Source organism: Polypterus senegalus, chromosome 9 (assembly GCF_016835505.1).
Source record: "Polypterus senegalus isolate Bchr_013 chromosome 9, ASM1683550v1, whole genome shotgun sequence".
NCBI lineage: Eukaryota > Metazoa > Chordata > Cladistia > Polypteriformes > Polypteridae > Polypterus > Polypterus senegalus.
This window is the reverse complement of record NC_053162.1, coordinates 17,552,934-17,574,403: the sequence shown is the minus strand read 5'-3', so window position 1 is coordinate 17,574,403 and position 21,470 is coordinate 17,552,934. Positions and strand designations below refer to the sequence as shown.

Here is a 21,470-nt window from a genome sequence, read left to right as displayed (position 1 = left end):
CATTGAGCCTTACGCATAGTGATCTCTTCAGATTCTTTGAATCTTGTTATGTACTGTAGATAATGAGGTATTCAAAGTCTTTTTTATGTTGAGTAATATTATTCTGAAATTGTTCCAGTATTTGTACACGTGTTTTGCTAATTGGTGAACCTCTGCCCGTCTTTACTTCTGAGAGATGCTGCCTATCTAAGATGCTCTTTTTATACCCAATCATGTTACTGACCTGTTGCCAATTAACTCAAAGAGTTGCAAAATGTTCCTCTAGCTGTTTCTTTTTAGTGCCTCTTACTTTTCCAGCCTTTTATCGTGCCCATCTCGATATTTTTGAGATGTGTTGCCGCCTGCCATCAAATTCAAAATGAGCAAATATCCTCCCATCCATTATCTAACCCGCTATATCCTAACTACAGGGGTCTGCTTTGAGCCAATCCCAGGGCACAAGGCAGGAAACAAACCCTGGGCAGGGCACCAGCCCACTGCAAGGCACACAAACCCACACACTAGGGACAATTTAGATTTGCCAATGCACCTAACCTGCATGGGAGGAAACCGGAGTACCCGGCAGAAACCCACACAGACACGGGGAGAACATGCAAACTCCACGCAGGGAGGACCCGGGAAGCGAACACAGGTCTCCTAACTGCGAGGCAGCAGCGCTACCACTGCGCCACCATGCTGCCCCATGAACAAATATTTTTCATGAAATAGTAAAATGTCTCACGTTCAATATCTGATATGTTTTCTATGTTCTATTGTGAATAAAATAAGGCTGCATGAGATTTGCAAATCATTGCATTCTGTTTTTATTTATATTTTACACATAGTCCCAACTGTTTTGAAACTGGGGTTGTACAACACCAAGAGTTACAAGATTCAAAAACATCTTAAAAATAAATAAACAACTATAGAAGGTGGAAAGTTGTATTTAGATATTCAACTCGGTGTTTGGGGGGCAGTTGACAGCAATTTGGCAAAGGGATGAAAGAAAAACTTTGCCATGTAGTTTAGGGGTATGGATTATGGCATTTTAACAGCAATGAGAAATCACTACTTTCTTGTATATGAAGTATAGGGATAATATTTTTAATCGTCTGAAGACTCAATGTTGAGATTTTGATGAATTTCAACATTTTAGGGCTCCCTGATTTTCTCATATACGTAGTTCAGGGAAAGTATTGGAATCGTCCGAAGATTCAATGTTGAGATTTTGATGATTCTCGATGTTTTAGACCTCCCTGACTTTCTCGTACATGAAGTATAGGGAAAGTATTGGAATTATCCGAAAATTCCAATTCCAGATTTTGATGAATCTCGATGTTTTAGACCTCCCCAAGTCCAAAAATACCATTTTTGGAATTACATCTGTTTGTCTATCTGTGCGTGTGTGTGTGTAAACATGATAGCTTAAGTACGCTTTCACTTAGGTCATCGAAATTTTGCATACAAGTATTAGATACAAAACGTAGATTTCTATCAACTTTTGGGCTATTTCCGTTAACCGGAAGTGGTACTTTACTTTTTATTCAGGCAAACGCAGAATCCGGTTTATTCAACTTTACTTTTATAATAATTGTTTAATATATTATTAGTTTGATTTGATTTGTTAATATACATAATATAAAAATATAATTATTGTCTTGCGGTTTACTCCTCAAATATCCATCCTAAAATTTGAGTATACAAGAAAGTCATGGGGAGATTTTTTTCCCATTCTGCAGTATTACATGAAACACGAGACATCAGACAGACGACCTTCTCTCCAAACACTCTTGTTCCTTATTCCTCATTATATGCACTATACTTACATATATAGATGAGCATTCATTGGCTGCCAGCTCTAATGCACACAGAGCCTGCCTCACAACTAAAGACAAAATCATACCTGTCTGATTTAGTAGGAGCAAGTCGTGGACTAGTTGGAGTGAGTTGTTCAGCATGTCACATTACATGACTGGATTCACAATGGCATACCGCAACTGCCTTGTTTAGAATGTAATTTTTAAAAACATTGCATTGTTGTTTGGTCCAAGACAATAGGGCTGAGTTAAAAGCCTTAACATGAAACATTTATTGGTGTTTGTGGCACGAATGCAGGAAGAAGAAGTGCCACTTCTTGAAATGTTGTGACTCGAGATTTCAGTAAATCTGTTACTTTATTATGAAAATTCTAAAAATCTGAATGGTCATGCAGTAATTAATAGACATTACATGGAGGATAAGACAGATATGTGTAATATTAAGCTCTCATTTCCAATAAAATCATTTCTAGTTTTCTTTTTTGCAAGTGATATGCAATTAAAGGTGTTTACTAAAACATCTAGCATTTATTCGAATAATAAAAATAATGACATCCTCATCGTTTTGTGAACAGCAGTGTGTTTTTAATAAGTTATCTAAGCCCCCACTTGTGCTTCACTAAAAATATCTGGCAGAACAGTAAAGTGACTTCACATTTCTAGACCAGGAGCAGATGTTTAAAGATGACACACTCATAACTTAAACTCTTCTTGAGATCAGCAAAATTGGAGAAAAAAAAAGAAGAAGAAAATTCATCAGCTCGGTGCATAAAGTGCAGATTCGTGATGATGCCCTTTTCTAACCCCAAGTAGTGGAGCAACATTTTAGAAAATTGATGATCCAGTAAAAATCTCGGAAATTAAGCAGTGATCCTCAAAGCAACAATCACAATAAATAAATAAATAAATACTGACATATAGAAATAAATAAAACAAAAAGAGGCTGAAGAAAAAATCTGATTGGCTGAATGCAACTGATGTAACCCTCTCCCACGGTTTCTTACGGGACATTTGCAGAGACAGATAGCTTCTAGACATTTCCAGGGTGGTCTAGGCGTAATCTGTTTTTTATGTATATTTTTCCATTTGAATTCTTTTCCAAACTTTTTCACTGCTCAAAACTAATTAAAACCCCCTGACTATAAATAACATGTATTCAATTACAGAGTTTGATTTGTCATCTCTCTATTGGCTAAATGCACGACATATGTCATTATTTATCTCACCTTAAAGAGCGCTTTATAATAATCATAATTTTGTTAATTAGTTATTTTTTTTGTTATGTTTGAGTACAGCATTTAAAATTTAAAATTCTGGTGAACCCCAGACAATATGATATGTGGCTCTAATGGCATTAAAGACTGAAGCTATTTTTACAAAATCATTTGTTTCCGTGTATTTTGCATATAATTTATTAGAAAAAAAAAAGGAAATCTGTTCCTTATGTGTTAACTAATCCTGAAGCACTACTTATGAATCTGTCTTACGGTTCTCTACGCAGAACCACACCTGCAATGAAGCCTACTTGTAGAGGGATACAACATGAAGGTACATCTTCTCTAAGACAACCTCATACCTCTGTTCCAAATATTCCAAACCTCCAAACCACAAGCATGATTTGGTTTTTAAATACCTGGGCAAGTCAATCATCATCCACACTTTCATACTAATTGTGTTCATAAGAATTACTTCTGAATGCTTTGACGTCACTTCTGGTTTTATTGTCCGGACTCACTAGTACAAGAAAACTCCCACATATGACATACCGTCCCACTCGTCTCGATGTCTAGTGATCTGTTGGTGCTTTTACTGGTATGTTTTAGGATCATTCTCATGTAAAAAAATGGAAGGAATATGAGACTTAGGGGTTACAAAATCATTTAGGAGTAATATACTTATTGGACATAACGTGTTTTGGTATGCTTTCCACATTAAAATATAGCATCAATCTTAGAAGTAATATCAAAGGGTTAATAAGTATCAGAAGAATATCAGGAAACAAGGTTAAGGTCAAGTGAACAACAAAGAACAAGAAGCTCCTGTGTGATGGGTTCAAGAAGCTGGCTGACTATCACGTAGCTAGTAAGACTTGTGAGATATCACGCACAGCAGGAACTCAAAAAGTATTGAAAAGTATTCTAAGCTCCTAATCCATTTACAGATGGACATAAAGTGGAGAAGGACAAACAAATCGTAATGGCCATTACCTTACTGCTAGCACATTGACTTGTCTTGCTCAACTGGAAGAATCCCAACCCACCACCTTTAAGTCAGTGGGTAGCTGATGCCCTGTACTGTACTATCTGAAACTGAAAAAAATCAAATTCTCACTCAGAGGATCTGTTTCAACCTTTTTTTCCAATATGGTAGGATCTAGGGCGGCACGGTGGCGCAGTGGTAGCGCTGCTGCCTCGCAGTTAGGAGACCCGGGTTCGCTTCCCGGGTCCTCCCTGCGTGGAGTTTGCATGTTCTCCCTGTGTCTGTGTGGGTTTCCTCCCACAATCCAAAGACATGCAGGTTAGGTGGATTGGCGATTCTAAATTGGCCCTGGTGTGTCTGTGTGTGTCCTGCGGTGGGTTGGCACCCTGCCCAGGATTGGTTCCTGCCCTGTGTTGGCTGGGATTGGCTCCAGCAGACCCCTGTGACCCTGTATTTGGATTCAGCGGGTTAGAAAATGGATGGTAGGATCTAATCAGTAACGTTTTAGAATAAGCTTCTTTATCAGTAGAAAGGATGCTCTTTCTGCCATGCTGCTTCAAAGATGTCCTTTCTTGGCTGGCTCTCCTCTTTCTTTAGGGTGGGGCTTGCATTTTGGGTTTGTTAAATCTGACTTCATTGTATTAATTGTGATTTGCTTTTACTTAACATTAATAAAAATACATTTAAAAAGTATTACAAGGACCAAGAACAGAGAAATTAGACTTTGGTTTTGGGGAGGTAATTCTTTCTGCTTGAAACATTCTGTGTATTTTAACCAATCAGAGTAAATATTCAGATGCTGCTAGTCAATGAACCAATCAGAGAAAATGTCAGATGAATATGTAAGCCTTAATTCATCAGTGTTATGTAAATTCAGGTGTCTTTTGTCATAGCCAAATGTTTATTAATATTAATTTTCACAAATGTTTGCTGCCTCAGTTTTTATGATGCATATACTAAAAATGTCTAAAAGAGTGATTAGATGAATCACAATTAATTGCCTTAATAAATTGTCCTTCTTTGCCATGAAAATGAACTTAATCGCAAAAAACCCATTTCCACTGCATTTCAGCCATGCCACAAAAGGACCATCATTGCTTTGCATAAAAAGGACTTCACAAGCAAGGATATTGCTCAGTGGTGTAGCTAGGGGCAGGCGGAGGGGGCAGTCCGCCCCGGGCGGCACATTTTTGGGGGCGGCATTATTGGCCACAAAGCTTAATGCAATTTGTGTGTCAGCAGCAGGGTTCGGAAAAATATCACTCATGTATGAAAAAAGTCAAATTCTCTTTTCAAAATTGAAAAATAATGTTCAGACTGTCCTTCTGCATCAGACACAGCAGTTGAAATGTATGAGGCAATGACAAAATAAACATTACACCGATAATACTTTCTAGGAAGATAAACAACTAATTTACAATTTATAATTTCGTTATTAATCCAAATGCGTTCTTGCTCTGCGCAGAAAAAATCCCCACCTATCACTTGTACCCTACTTTGGTTCTGGTTTTCATAGCGTCATTATATTAAACTAATAATTAGAACACGGCTTATCAGTGCGTCTATACTATATTCTTGTCTAGTTGATGCTTATAAATGTATATAAAAAAATATTGCTGTTTCTTTATATATGAATAAATTTATGCAAAATGTATCTTAATTTTTCTCTATATGTCATTTTAATTTTCTATTTAAATAGTTTAACATATTCAAATATGTTGAAGGGCGTCAAATTGAAGCCCCGTCCCGAGCGGCACGAACTCGAGCTACGCCACTGATATTGCTGCTAGTAAGACAGCACCCCAATCAACCATTTATCGGATCATCAAGAACTTCAAGGAGAGCGGTTCAATTGTCATGAAGAAGGCTTCAGGGTGCCCAAGAAAGTCCAGGAAGCGCCAGGAATGCCTCCTAAAGTTGATTCAGCTGCGGGCACCACCAGTGCAGAGCTTGCTCAGGAATGGCAGCAGGCAGGTGTGAGTGAGGTGAAGACTTTTGGAGGAAGGCCTGGTGGGTGTCAAGAAGGGCAGCAAAGAAGCCAAGAAAAACATCAGGGACAGACTGATATTCTGCAAAAGTGAAAAGGATTGGACTGCTGAGGACTGCTGGGGTGAAGTCATTGTCTATGATGAATCCCCTTTCTGATTGTTTGGGGCATCCAGAAAAAAGAGAAGGTGAGCAGCGCTACCATCTGTCCTGCATCATGCCAACAGTAAAGCATCCAGTGACCATTCATGTGTGTGGTTGCTTCTCAGCCAAGGCAGTGGACTCACAATTTTGCCTAAGAACACAGCCATGAATAAAGAATGGGACCAAAACATCCTCAGAGAGCAACCTCTCCCAACCATCAAGAACAGTTTGGTGACCAACAATGAACAATCCAGAATGATGGAGCACCGGGCCGTAAGGCAAAAGTGATAACTAAGTGGTTCGGGGAACAAAACATCAACATTTTATGTCCATGGCTAGGAAACTCCCCAGACCGTAATCCCATTGAGAACTTGTGGTCAGTCCTCAAGAGGCGGGTGAAGAAACAGAAACCCACCAATCTCACAAACTCCAAGCATTGACTATACAAGAATGTCAAGGATTTGACCCAGAAGTTGATTGACAGCATGCCAGGCCGAATTGCAGAGGTCTTGAAAAGAAAGACGGAGCCAACACTGCAGATATTGACTCTTTGCATAAACTTAATGTCATCCTCTTTAATAAAACCCTTGTGTGCGTCCAGGTGTCCGTGTGTGTGTGTCTTCTGGTGAAGAGTGCCCGCGCTGGGCCACACGGCACGTGTTCAGTCTCTTCATGTGCATTCCCTGTGTGTGCAGAGAGAGAGAGAGAGACACACACACAGGTGCGTGCGCACGAGAGACAGACAGACAGACAGACACGCAGGTCCGCCCGAGAGACAGACACACACACACACACACACAGGCAGGCAGGCCCGCGAGAGGCTCACACACACACACACACACACAGAGACAGGCCCGCATGGGGGACAGACATGCACGCGCACACACGCACGCAGGCAGGCCCGTGACAGAGACAGACAAGCTCGCACACACACACACACACACGGGACAGAGTCAGACACACACACACACAGGCGCACGCGTGCATTGTTGCAATGTTCCTTTTCTTGGTTGTTTATTAGATTACAGATTTTTCAAATGTTCATTTTTCCCTGTGCTTAAAACTCATTAAAAAGGTGTTTTTAGCGAGCGGGTCGTAAGGCTATAGCGCAAACTCTTGCAGTGTTAGTTTTCTTTGTCGTTCAAGGTTTTCTTAGTGTTATTCAATGTTTTTACATTTAGTTTACTATTACTATGTGCATTCAATGGTATAATTAACTATATTTGTGCTTAAAATCTTAAAAAATATATATATATTTACATACAGTTCATAAGATCTGGAACGGATTAATTGTATTTACATACGATCCTATGGGGGAAATTACTTTGGTTCCACTGTATTACTGTCTGACAAAATTACAGGCATTTTATGAAAATACAAACCAGTATTACTGAGAGAGAAAATTAAAGGCACACAATACAGTGACGCGTATTACAGCAACATACAAGGTCCCTTGCCATTTAATATAGACTGTTCCTACTAATGTTTATGCACTACTGTTCTAGCGCCCGTTATTGTAACGGGCTTAATGTCTAGATGTCAATAAAAGCCTTTGAAACTTATGGATTGCTTGTAATTATACTTCAATATACCATAGAAACATCTGACAAAAAGATCTAAAAACACTGAAGTAGCAAACTTTGTGAAAAATAGTACTTGTGCTATTCTCAAAACTTTTGGCCACGACTGTAGCTCTCTGTCTTTACTTTTTGACCACTTTCTGACAACCACTTCTCAGGGCACTGTCCCTTAGTAGATTGCTGTGACAGGAACGCTCCCACGTCAAGCATTTTCCAAAGAAATAAATAAAGGACGCAATGAACAAGTTTCCTCTTGCATGGTTCATGACTCAAAGAGGTCCTAGTTTAGGTCAAGATTTGTTTCTTTATATATATTTATATTTCCAATTAATTTCTTCTACACTAGTTAAGCAAACCATTGAGCTTTTTAGGGTTTCCTCCTATTCCTCTAGACTCGGAAAACCCTAATTGTAGGCCATTTCTGCACCATATTAAATGCAAGAAGTTACTCCCTTATGATAAAGAGTAAACCTATAGGTTTATAGAAGGACTTGAAGTTGTGCATGCCACATATAACTCACCCCAAGGGTTCACCCATAATGGGATACGAGGGTTCAAAGTTACTCCTTTTCATGAAACTTTGAAAAAATTGGGATTGGTAATACAGGCAAGTAGGGTGTTCTTTTATGTTATTTTTGATATCTGATTCTTTACCGGTGGTCCTAGCCCTCTAAGAGCCACTCCAAAAAATTACAAATTTCAAACATAAGTGTGTGAGGCATCGTTTTAGGCTATTTCAAGGTCGTGATTACAAATTTGATGTTATTTTTGATTTTTGATACTTTACTCCAAATCTAGTCCTTTATAGACCCCTGTCTATCAATTAAAAATAACAATAAAAGAAGTTTTGAAGGCAGCATGTAACTAAACATGTAATTTCTTCAAATTGGGTGACATCACTTTAAGCAATAAGGCAAAGTGCTGGCAAAGCAATTAGCCTTGTGCCTCATAATGCCAGATCCCAGTTCAACTCCCAGAAAGCATTCTTTCCATGTGGAGTTTCCATGTTCTTCTATAGGCAATCCGGTTTCTTTATACAATCCAGAAGTATATTGTGAAAAGGTAAGTACACCCCGCGTTTTTTCTTTCTTTTCTAACATATGTGGACATATCAAGATTTGATCTTCATTTAAAGGGTATCCTTAGATAAAGGGGATATAATTGAAGCAAACACAATGAAATTTTGACATGGTAATAATTTATTCAATGCAAAAGGAACAGATGTGCCATTTCTGTCCTTGGAAAAAGTAAATCCACCTTATGAGTCTAATAGCTTTGTATTGTAGGCGTTTCCTGTAATCGTCTGGGAGAAAATCTTTCCCACTGCTCCTTGTAGAATTCTATCAGGTGTGTGATGATTTTGAGGGCTGTTTTGCATGCAGGGCCCATTTTAAATCCCCAAGTAACATCTAGCTGGACTGTGACTTGGCCATTCCAAAACTCTCCATTTCTTTCCTTCTTTTTAGCTATTCTTTGGTAGTACGTTTACGGCCATTTTCATGTTATAAGGTTCACTTTCGGTTGAGCTTCAGTCTGATGGATGGCCTCACATTATCCTCAAGTTTCTTCTGGTACAATGAAGAATTCCTAGTGGATTCTATCAGGTCAGGTTGGGGAGCATGCACTGGTACAGCATGCTGCAGCACCCGCCCCACAACAAAACAGCTCAGGATCCGGGTTGGAAACCCCCCAGGCAGACACACGGTCCAGTCTGACCCTCCGGAAAATGACTCTCTATCTGCCACAGCCAGGCGTTACGTTGGCGTCCTCTTAGCTTAGTCTATCCACTTGGGTTCTCAACAATGAGGTTCCAGCAAGCCGGATTCGCGCCACATGGCTGTAGTGCTGTAACTGACCCTCCCTCAAAATGCAGGTAATGTGCCTCATTCAGGACTCCATGAGCAACACAGTCAAACCAGTGGTGCCCAAGGATTCTCTGAAGAGACACCAAGGGAGTCCAGTAGTGATGAGCGAGCACCAAAGTGTTCGGGTGTTCGGTCCGAACACATCGCGATGTTCGTGTGCTCTACCGAGCACCCGAGTATAATGTAAGTCAATGGGAGACAACCAGGCACCCCCTGCTCTGAAGAGGGGAGGGTGCCTGGTCCATTGGAAAAGGTCAGAAAGTGACAGAAACACCACCCAAATGGACCGGGAACAGCATGGGGACGATGTCTGGATGCATCTTGGACTCCCAAGTCGCTGCTGGGAACCAGTTTGTCCGAGTTGTACGCCACTTTTACAGACTGACAAATACATGCCCAAAACCCCCCCAAAATCAATTTTACAGGAAAAATGACGCTCTAAAACATTATATGCCAGTGCCTGCAGGTGAGCTGACGCTCTAAAACATTATATGACAGTGCCTGCAAATATAGCACCCGATGACGTGTTCCGGCCAGCCAATCACTGTAATGCCAGCACCTGACATGGCTACTGGCATTACAGTGAGGGCAGTACTTGCCTGCCCCTTGATTGGCTGTCTCCAACTTGTGAAACGTGTGTAGCGGAGACTCGAGCATGGCGCAAGAGCATATGTGGTGCTCGCTCATCACTAAAGTCCAGTCTTCATCTCAGGTCACTGAATAGCATCTATGTCTCAACCATATAGTAAGACAGGAAGCACCAGGACTCTAAAGACTTGGACCTTTGTCCTTTTGCAGAGATATCAGGAGAGCCACACCCCTCTTTCCAACGACCTAATGACCCCAATGCTCTCCCAATCCGTCTACTGACTTCATAGGAAGAGTCACCAGAGACATGAATGTTACTGCCAAGGTAAGTAAACCTCTCGATGAGGTCGACACTCTCTCTGCAGACAGACACACTGCTGATGGCTAAGATGTCATTAAAGACCTGGATCTTATTTTTTACCCAGGACACTCAGGCTCTTTGCTCAGTCTCTCGAGAGCCCCAATCAGAGCCTCCATTGACTTTGGAGTCTGAGGAGGGCATGGTGAAGAAAAGCAACCCAAAACTATACCATTTCCACCTCCATGTTTTACAGTTGATATCAAGTTCTTCTTGTCAAATGCTGTCTTTGCTGTTTACTGGTACTGTGGCCAAAAAACTGTCTTTGCCTTCTCTGTCCGTAAGAAATTGTTCCACAAGTCCTGGCCTTTCCCTAGGTGTTTATGGAACAAACTTTAGTCTTGCCCTGATGTTCTTTTCCGGACAGCAAAGTTTTCCTCCTGACACAAATCCTATCTAGATCTAATTTGTGCAGCCTCTTCCTAATGTTAGACTTATGCACTTTGACATTAACAATTACAAGATCTACTTGCAGGTCCTGCGATGAAATCCTAGGGTTCTTAGAAATTTCTGTCAGCATATTGAATTCTGTCCTGGGGCCAAACTTTTTGGCCTGTACCAGTTGGAAGTAGTTTGAAATCTTCTCCACTCGTAAATGATCTTCTGAACAGTGGAGTGGTCGATGTCCGCTTGTTTGAAAATCTTTTTAAATCCCTTCCCAGTCTCATAACCATAACCTCATCTACGCCTGATCTGGTGCACCTGATTCTAATTTGAGGTATCTGAGGTAAGGATGGACTTTTTCGATATCCTTCATATGTTGCATTATGTTTGTTATATTGTGTCATGTTTATCTGTAGATAATGTTACAATGAAGACCAAATCTTAATAGGTCCACATATGTTGAAAAAAAACACATTTCATGAGATGTATGGCTGTACCTTCAACGTGCTGTATACTGCACATGAACTGGCATTACACCTTTAGAACAATCTGGACGAGAACAGGCCATTCAGCCCAACAAAGCTCGTCAGTCCTATCCACTTAATTCTTCCAAAAATACATCAAGTCGAGTTTTGAAAGTCCCTAAAGTCTTACTGTCTACCACACTACTTGGTTGCTTATTCCAAGTGTCTGTCATTCTTTGTGTAAAGAAAAACTTCCTAATGTTTGTGCAAAATTTATCCTTAACAAGTTTCCAACTGTGTCCCCGTGTTCTTGATGAACTCACTTTAAAACAACAGTCTCGATCCACTGGACTAATTCTTTTCATAATTTCACCTGGTTGGGTTCTGCTCTTTTCCAATTGATATGACCCACTCCCTTTAATTCATTTCTAGAGAAAGTGGTTTCAGGAAAAGAATGAACGGATACTGAGCAGTGTAGCCAGTGACTTTGAGTGCAGAGTTTCAAAGGCTGAGTCAAAGCATTCAGGTAGAGTTTATAAGGAGGGTACACATTAATAAAACCACTCAGTACTCACCTGCGTAACTCATGAAGTTAGTGAAGGGTGTACTGACAAAGTGACCATTCCCACAAGTGTCATTTCCTGGTTCCGGATCCCTACAGTGTTTATGTTTTGGAGTTGGGTTGGTGTCGGCACACAGGTCACCCGTTTCCATTGATGGCTCTGTTTCCAGGCAGGGGTCGTTGCAGGTCTCAATCTCAGAGATGCCTCTGAAGACGTGATACAATCCCAGGCTGTGGCCAATTTCATGGATCATCGTATGGGTATGTCCGAAAGTCCCATAAAACGAAGGATTTAGCACAATTCCACCTGTGGAGAGACAATAATATAAATACACATTGACCTTTGACTTTGATTCTCCTCCTATTTTATAGCACAGGATCAGATTTATTATTTTATTTATGTACTAGCTGTCCCCCGCGGCTCTGCCCACATGGCAGTAAAACAGGACAAACTTTAAAAACCTATTAAAAAAAATGTAATTCTGGCTAAGTGGAAGGTAGGTATGCTCCATTTTCAAACGTTGGCACATATATCTGATCGTGTTCAACTCTGACAGGAGAGTGTCACCCACGTGGAGAGAAAAGCATGTGGTCGTGATATCTCTAGCAATCATCAGCTGCCTTCTAAAACACACGTAGCTCTGATCTCTCTCTCAAAGATGTAAAGCGTTACTCTTTAACTCTGTGTAAGAAAGGTCAGAGCCGACTATACTTCCTTAGAAGGTTGGCATTCTTCAACATCTGCAATAAGATGCTGCAGATGTTCTACCAGACGGTTGTGGCGAGTGCCCTCTTCTACGCGGTGGTGTGCTGGGAAGACAGCATAAACAAGAAGGACGCCTTACGCCTGGACAAACTTGTTAAGAAGGCAGGCTCTATTGTAGGAGTAAAGTTGGACAGTTTACCATCTGTGGCAGAGCGACGGGCATTAAGCAAACTCCTTTCAATCATGAAGAATCCACTGCATCCACTAAACAGGATCATCTCCAGACAGAGGAGTAGCTTCAGAGACAGACTTTTGTCACCGTCTTGCTCCAGTGACAGACTGAGGAGATCGTTCCTCCACCACACTATGCGACTCTTCAATTCCACCCGGGGGAGTAAATGCTAACATTATTTAAAGTTATTGTCTGTTTTTACCTGCATTTTTATTACTCTTTAATTTAATATTGTTTTTTGTATCAGTATACTGCTGCTGGAGTATGTGAATTTCCCCTTGGGATTAATAAGTAAGTATCTATCTATCTATCTATCTATCTATCTATCTATCTATCTATCTATCTATCTATCTATCTATCTATCTATCTATCTATCTATCTATCTATCTATCTATCTATCTATCTTAACAATCTCTAGATGATAATGTCTGCTGAACAAACAGGTATCGCTAGGTAAGCAGAGGCAAGGTGCACTCCAACACGTGGCGAAAGAAAAAGAAGTGGTGAGGTGGCCTTCTGCTGTTATGCACCCAAAATCTGGAATAGCCTGCCAATAGGAATTCGCCAGGCTAATACAGTAGAGCACTTTAAAACACTGCTGAAAACACATTACTTTAACATGGCCTTCTCCTAACTTCACTTTAACTTAATCCGGATACTCTGCATGTTCAATTCATCATAACTATTTATTGTGGGTCTAAAAACCATACTGACCCCTACTCTCTCTTCTGTTTCTTTTTCCGGTTTCTACGCCACCACCACCTACTCAAAGCTTCATGATGCTTCAACAATGATGGATGGATTAAAAGGCAGAAGTCTACGTGACCATTATCATCAAGTCCTTCCGTGAGAACCCTAAATACAAAGAGGACTGTTTCATTTATGTTAGGTAGAATGCCCAGAGGGGACTGGGTGGTCTCCTGGTCTGGAATCCCTGCAGATTTTATTTTTTTTTGTCTCCAGCCGTCTGGAGTTTTTTTTGTTTTTTTCTGTCCACCCTGGCCATCTGACCTTACTTATTCTATGTTAATTAACGTTGACTTATTTTATTTTGTACTGTGTCCTTTATTTTTCTATTCTTCATTTTGTAAAGCACTTTGAGATACATTTTTTTGTATGAAAAGGTGCTATATAAATAAATGTTGTTGTTGTTGAGAGGTAGAGTGAACTCGAACGGAGGCTGGCGCGTGAGTGAGGATGGCTCCACGCCCTTCCCTCGACCTGCAGCGTCTTTTCTTGGATTCACACGAATAAATTGGTACAGCATGCGAACTATAATACTTAGTCGCAAAATCAACTAGAATGTTCAAGCAAATTATAGAAAAAAAAACCAATCTAAATCCGTGAAAACGAACAGACATACAGACAGACGTTGGATTTATATATGTATATATATATATATATATATATAAATAAATATTTAGATTGTAAGATTTGAACTAAATGTTTGTTGTGTCCTCATCTGGTAGGTTCATCCCTATGTATGGTATGTTATTAGCAGGTTCAAGAGGCTCCAAAATACTACAGGGAACGTGGGGCCAACCCACGGCGTCACACCTTTACTTCAGGCTGCCAGCCTTCTGCTGATACCTGCTGGCTTGGGCCTGCCCTTGGCCCAAAATGAGATGTTAGTTTTAAAAGTTCAAAAAGGCTTTAACTGTTCAAAAATTGATATCAAACATGTCATTCAAGGAAGAGGATAAACTGTCAAACCTCTGTCTTGAATCTTTATAAGGAAAAGATTTGGTTAGCGTAACCAGAAGGGAACAAAAATTGAAAAAAAGGCAAAACAACTTCTGATGGACTCAAATATACAGGCTGAAGGCAGCACCCTCAACAGTGATGTAAAGGTGGTCCTTGGGAGCTGCAGGGAGAGGAACCTCCTGCTTCAGGGGACTTCCGTCTGACCCGGAAGTGCTTCTGTCGGGCTATGCACCGGTGCCGGAAGTACTCTCAGATTATGACATAAAAGTGAGCCGTCCAGCCTCCCCTCGTGAGTCAGAGTCGGGAAGCAGAAGGCAAAGCTCCCCTGGAGGAGGAGGAGGAGGAGGAGAAAAGGGAGGATTGTGGACTGGAAGATTGTGCATCGACCTGTGTTTGAGGCATTTTGTGAAAATAAAAACCTTTATTTTGTACCTGGGACTGTGTCTGGGGTTTTGGGGCTCAGTGGCACCTCCTGTCTATGACAACATTTATTAGGGATGGTAGTGTGGTGTAGTGGTTAAGGCTTTGGACTTCAAACCCTGAGGGTGTGGGTTCAAATCCCAGCTACTTGACCTGCTTGTGCTAAAATTGGAAAAGCTGAAGAAATGGAACCAAATGTTATAAAGGTGTCAGCCGTAAATGTAAATTATAGGCACTAACGTGACATGTTGACATGCTCATTACAATATACTGCATATGATACAATGCTTAAATGATTAGTATTCACAATTATTAGCAAAGATAATATTGAGGTGACCCCGTTCCATACATTTTTAATTACCACTAGAAGAGGCACATCCACTCTCAAACAAACACCCCCAGGCAGACACAAATGACCTCTCATTGCATCGCCTATGCAGCCGCTATACTGTTTAGTTTATTTTTATATCTCTCACTTTTAACTTCCTTACATTTACTTTCTTTATTGGAATTTAAATATACTTCCTAAATAGACTCTTTTAACCGGTTGACAGACAACTTTATCTGGTAATTGCCAAAGTATCCACTCAGGTGTTGGATGGCCAGTTAGCTAAACTCTAATGCGCTCCTCTAAAGCGTGCCAGCCATCGGACCCCAGGGTTTATTTTTTGATCAACATGCATTTCTTCTTTCTCTCTTCTGCCACTTAATCTTTGTATCCTGCCATACTTTTGCTATACATGATTTATTTTCCCTATTGGCAGATGCAATAACGAGCACTATAAAAAATAATCTGCTGCTGTTTCTCTTACTGCGTTTTAATAGCCTGAGAAGCTGGAAGGTGCTGTTGGTGTCTTGACCTTACCTCACAAATTGTGAGTGAACAAGGCTGGCTTCCTTCACATATCCCACTTCTCTCTGACATGATTTAAGTTGCAGCAGCCTTCAGACTGAACATTTTATATGTGTCTGTGTTTTAATATAATTCTGCATGTAGGGTAAAATCCAGGCTTGATGTCCATTGATTTATGGGTGCTGTGTCATATCGGCTGCGATCTAAACTGAAATATCTTTATAAAAGTCTTTTGTGAGCTTGAAAATGATTTGAAATAAACATTTTGTCTTACAAAAAATATAATCATTTTGCCCACTAGATTACCATAATCAGAATTATTACGCACTTTGCTTCTTTGATCATTTTATTTAGTATTCTATTTAACCCTTTGGGCAGTTGAAACTTGCAAGTACAAGTTCAGCCCGCGCTAGTAATGATGAACCCTGAGCGCTATTCATGTGTATATTAGCTATTGTCACGGGTGCGTACCTCAAAATGACAAGAGATCTCTCACGGTCTCAGTCTTGGGTCGTCAGACCCCATTTATTAGAGCAAACAAAAGAAAAAAAAGAGAGTAGGTTCAGTCTAGAAGGGACAAAGGATAACGCCCCCCCAGCCAGCAAGACCATGACCTTTCAACAAAAAAAAAAAAATCTTCTTTCCCACTTGCGGTTCCTTTTGTCTCAGTCTTTACCTTTATCGACCCGACCCAGTCACGCCTTAAAGAGATGTGTTTGGGGTTTATGGAGCCGCACTGCCACCCCCAGCCTCTCACAGTGAGGGCTTCCTTCGCTTGAATCTATCTATCTATCTATCTATCTATCTATCTATCTATCTATCTATCTATCTATCTATCTATCTATCTATCTATCTATCTATCTATCTATCTATCTATCTATCTATCTATCTATCTATCATACAGTATAGTGCCTTTCCTATCTATCTATCTATCTATCTATCTATCTATCTATCTATCTATCTATCTATTATACAGTATAATGCCTTTCAGGCAGCCAACAATTTTTGAGACTCAAGAACTGTGTGAGCAACACTGGACCACCACATGGAACGGGCCTGTCTGCTTTACTCTTCACTCTGTACACCTCTAACTAAAAATACAACAGTAGGTCATGTCACTTGTGGAAATTCTCACACGATTCTGCACTTATGGGGCATATTGATAAGGGGGGTGAGACAGAGGAGAGGAGTCAGGTGGAGAACTTTGAGAACTGTCAACAACTCAACATCAGCAAAGCCAAGGAACTGCTTATTAACTTTCGGATACCAAACAGCCTTTTTGTCCGGTCACATTTCAAGGAGTGGATTTAGAGGTGGTCCACATCAATGACAGGTTGGACTTGTCTTGGAACACAGAGGGACTATCAGAAAGGGCAGGCTCTTTTTTCTTAGGAGGCTGTATTCCTTTAATGTGGGAAGTGACATCCTTCAAATCTTTTAAAACTCTTTGATGGCCAGTATGTGTTGTGCTGTGCTGGTAACATCACTTCAAGTGAGGCCCACCAAATTAACAAGTAATGTTATGCCTTCTGGACCCCCCAAGGTACTACTAAAGAAGAGAATTAAAGAAAACTGAGTGCCATTATGAACAATGCTGCACTTTGTCTCTCTGACACACTAACACTGAGGACTTTCAAACAAAGAATTATTCACCTGAAGTGTGTGAAGAAACATTACAGGGGGCTCGTTTATGCCAACAGCATTATGCCTGCATAATACATAACATAGAGTGGGACAGAAGTTGTTTGTTCTTTTTAACTTTCTTGCTTTTTATTCATTCTGGTGTGTGCTCAGGCCATAGTGTGTGTGTGTGTATTTATATATCAATGTATTTATGTATTTAAAGAACTTCTGTAAAAAGCCAAATTTTCCCTGGTGAGAAATAAAGTTCTATCTATCTATCTATCTATCTATCTATCTATCTATCTATCTATCTATCTATCTATCTATCTATCTATCTATCTATCTATCTATCTATCTATCTGTCTGTCAATTAAATAGTGCCTTTCATCTATCTATCTATCTATCTATCTATCTATCTATCTATCTATCTATCTATCTATCTATCTATCTATCTATCTATCTATCTATCTATCTATCTATGTTAATTGGTCACTATAGTGTCTTATCGGTCTCTCTATGATCTGAGGTTGATATTCCCAGTTCCTCGTTTAGGGCCACTGATTTTCTTAGAGGGCAATACATACAAACCAATTTTGGGTGATGACATTCCTCTCATGGCAATGCATTTCTGTCTTAGTGGGATTTTACAGGGATGTTCATCTGCATATCCAAAGGCCACGACTGATTAGTGAATGGCTTGAAGAGCATAATACTGAACAACTCAATCACCAATTCAGCCTAATGGTTCACATATTGGATATTCTGAAGTTACATTTGAGATCTTCCACCACCAACATTAAAAGAGCAAATAATGGGAATTTTTTGAATTTTTCTCATGGAAGAACAACCATCACATGATGCATTAAAGCTGTTATTGTAGTCTTCTATGACGCAGCAGCCTATTATGGCCATTTAGGTAAAAGATTACTTTAATGAATCAGTTCCCTGTGTAAGCTTCCTTAACAAAGTCTGTCTTTAATCAGTGTGAACAACAGCATTCTCCAAAAAGATCAAACACAGAATTTACTGTCAAATCAACATGAACCTTTTTTAATTGCAACGTAGAGAGGTTTGAGATATCTGAAGGACAGAAATCTCAAATAGTGACAATGTAAAGAATGTCTAAAACAGCATTCATCAATATATCTTTCTATAAAAAAAGCAGTTACATAAACTTAATAAAAATATTTTTTTTTACCTAACTGTGTTAGTGCTTCTTTATCCCAGGGAAAGGTTGCAACCCCTGCTAGATCTTCATCAGAGGAGTTGGCAAAGAAAATATTCAAATGAGTCGAGCCGTCCAGTTTTAGAACCGTCTTGAGCTCCTTGACGTCCAGGTATGCCCTGTAGTGGAAAGGTAGAATTTATTATTAATGTGACAACAGTAAACAAGCCCCCGTAAAAAGAGAACTTGGCTGCCTTTATTTAATTACACAATATTTATGGTTCTGGACCAGCCTTACAGTAGATGTTCCCATTGGACTTTTTTAATGCTGCTCTTGAGAGGAAGTTGCTGGTCTTGGCGTTACTTTGGTCACTTACTGCTCAGTTCAAATAACAAACCTCTCATAAAAGTATAAACATCTCAGGGAGTAAGATTTACATTTACTGTATATTTTTCCAATAAGAGTCATTGTGAAGTTTCTACACAATAATAGCAAAGCAGTTAGGGAAACTCATTAGACTAACTGGAAATGTACGTTTCCTGAATGAGGCTTCACACTGAGTCAGCATAATTTAGAAATTACTAATGTGCAGTCGCAAAACTGTAATGCCAAAGGGAAAATTACAAGCTGGAGTAATTGTTTTTTATTTATTTATTTATTTTGCTATTCTTGAAAGAGTTGAACTCTGGAGTGTGGTTTACGCAACCGGTTTATGATGAACTCGTTTAAAGAATAACCATCCTAATATTCAATAACGTTGACATGGACATAAATGGCTTTCACATCATCCATTTCCAAAGCCAGTTAATCGAATTTAGAGCAGAGGATGGCTGCTGTCTACCCTGGCAGCAATGAAAGGAAGACGGGAAGCCATCCTGGGTGGGGTGCCAAATGAATAAACCGACATGATGCATGACCTAAGTCATAAAATCAAAAGTGATTGTTGTGTGAATAACTTGTATACTTTTTTTTATTTTTACCCTAGAGCAGGGCTTCTTAACCTGAGGTCTCTGGACCCCAAGGGCTCTGTCAGGGTGAGATAATAATTAACATTTGCAGTATATACTCGCCAATAAGTTCTCCCGCGGATAATAATTTTACCGTATAATTTCCGGTATTTTATAATGTCGGTCGTATAAGTCGAATGCAGAAAATTCCTGCTATTGGTCCAAGAGATTATGATATGCCACGTGAGAGTAACCACAGGCCTATGACCTTTTTTCTCTATGTGGGTGCGGTAATGCGCTGTATCAGCGTGTGCTCCTAACTTCTCTCTCTCTCGCTATTGTGCCTACGTGACCACACAGTAATACCCAACCTACTCTGAAGCAACGTTTGCACTGTTTTGTATTTTTTTGTATCTCACACCTTTATACCGTACACTTTTATCGTAAGAGTATCCCTTATCTACGATGAAGCGTTCGATCAGAAGAAAATATGAAGCTGGTTTTAAATTAAACATCGTTGAAGTAATAAAAGAAATTGGTAACTGCGCTGCTGCAACAGAATTCACTGTGTTTGAGAAACTGCTGTGAGATTGGAGGAGGCAAGAAGATGTACAAAAAAAAGAATAATTTGTGTCGTGTTTTTGAACGGGGTCTGATTTTATGATCGATTTTTCGGGTTTCAAGACCCAACTTATATGCGAGTATATACGGTATATTCACTATACAGCTCGGTCCTGTTGATTTAGAGCAGATGTAATGGTAGTAGCAGTAATGGCAGTAGAAGAACTAGTAGTAGTAGTAGATCTGTTTTAATTTGCACAGGAGCATTGTGTTTCATAATTATAATGTGTGGCCATTACTTTTTGATTAAATAAGGAGTGGTTTTTTTTAGTTTGGTTACTTTAAAGTTTAATAATACAGTGTGAGCACAAGGAAACAGCAAATTTTGGAACTAGGTGTTGCTGACCCAGGGGTGTCAGCAGTGACTGCGTTTAGAACCCCTTGGAGCGGTGAAAAGGAAATTTCAGTGTCATGACCATTTAGGACATCATGATCGTGTCCCGTCTGCTCAATGGGTGCGTAATTTCAAAGAAATGGGTTCGGCCTTAAAAAGAAGCCCCCAGATGGAGCCACTTCTCATGCTGCCTGACAATCGATGGCAGCTATTCGACGATTGTTTGGAAAGTGCGTCATTTCATGTGACGATGACATTCCATGGCCTCAGAGATCCTCAGATCTCATTACTTGTGATTTCTTTTTTCTGTGGGGACATCTTAAATGCCAAGTGTACCGCAGATGACTGCAACCAACTAAAAAGCAGGATTGAAGAGGAAATCGCTGGCGTTCCTCTTGACATGTTATATCGAGCAGTGCAGGCTGTCAGAATGGGTACGGAGAAATGGACAACACCTTCTTGATGTTTTCTTCAAAGCATAAAATGAATACTGAATGAATATTGATTACCATCATTAATTGCACATCCTGTACAATACATCTCATCATTAAATGTATTTTGAAATGTGTTTATTTGTGCACTGAATGTCAATTAGGGTGGCACGATGGCACAGTGGTAGTGCTTCCCAGGTCCTCCCTGTGTGGAGTTTGCCTGTTCTCCCCGTGTCTGCATGAGTTTCCTCCAAAGACATGCAGGTTAGGTGCATTGGCGATCCTAAATTGTCCCTAGTGTGTGCTTGGTGTGTGGGTGGGTGTGTGTGTGTCCTCCAGTGGGCTAGTGCCCTGCCCAGGGTTTGCTCCTGCCTTGCGCCCTGTGTTGACTGGGATTGGCTCCAGCAGACCCCCAGTGATCCTGTGTTAGCATATAGCAGGTTGGAAAATGACTGACTGACTGACTGAACATCAATTGAAAATTTCCCATTTCCCTGTGCCTCCCTG

The 21,470-nt window shown here is 40.1% G+C and overlaps 1 protein-coding gene across 1 annotated transcript in view; it reads right to left on the bottom strand.

The window, feature by feature from the left end:
* pappaa (pregnancy-associated plasma protein A, pappalysin 1a) overlaps positions 1–21,470 on the bottom strand; it is a 722,863-nt gene that overhangs the window by 521,110 nt on the left and 180,283 nt on the right. The window contains exons 3-4 of the mRNA XM_039762740.1: positions 18,663–18,808; positions 11,940–12,233 (exon numbers count right to left, since the gene is read on the bottom strand). Of these exons, the coding sequence (XP_039618674.1) occupies positions 11,940–12,233; positions 18,663–18,808 (440 nt within the window). The remainder of the gene's footprint in view (positions 1–11,939; positions 12,234–18,662; positions 18,809–21,470) is intronic.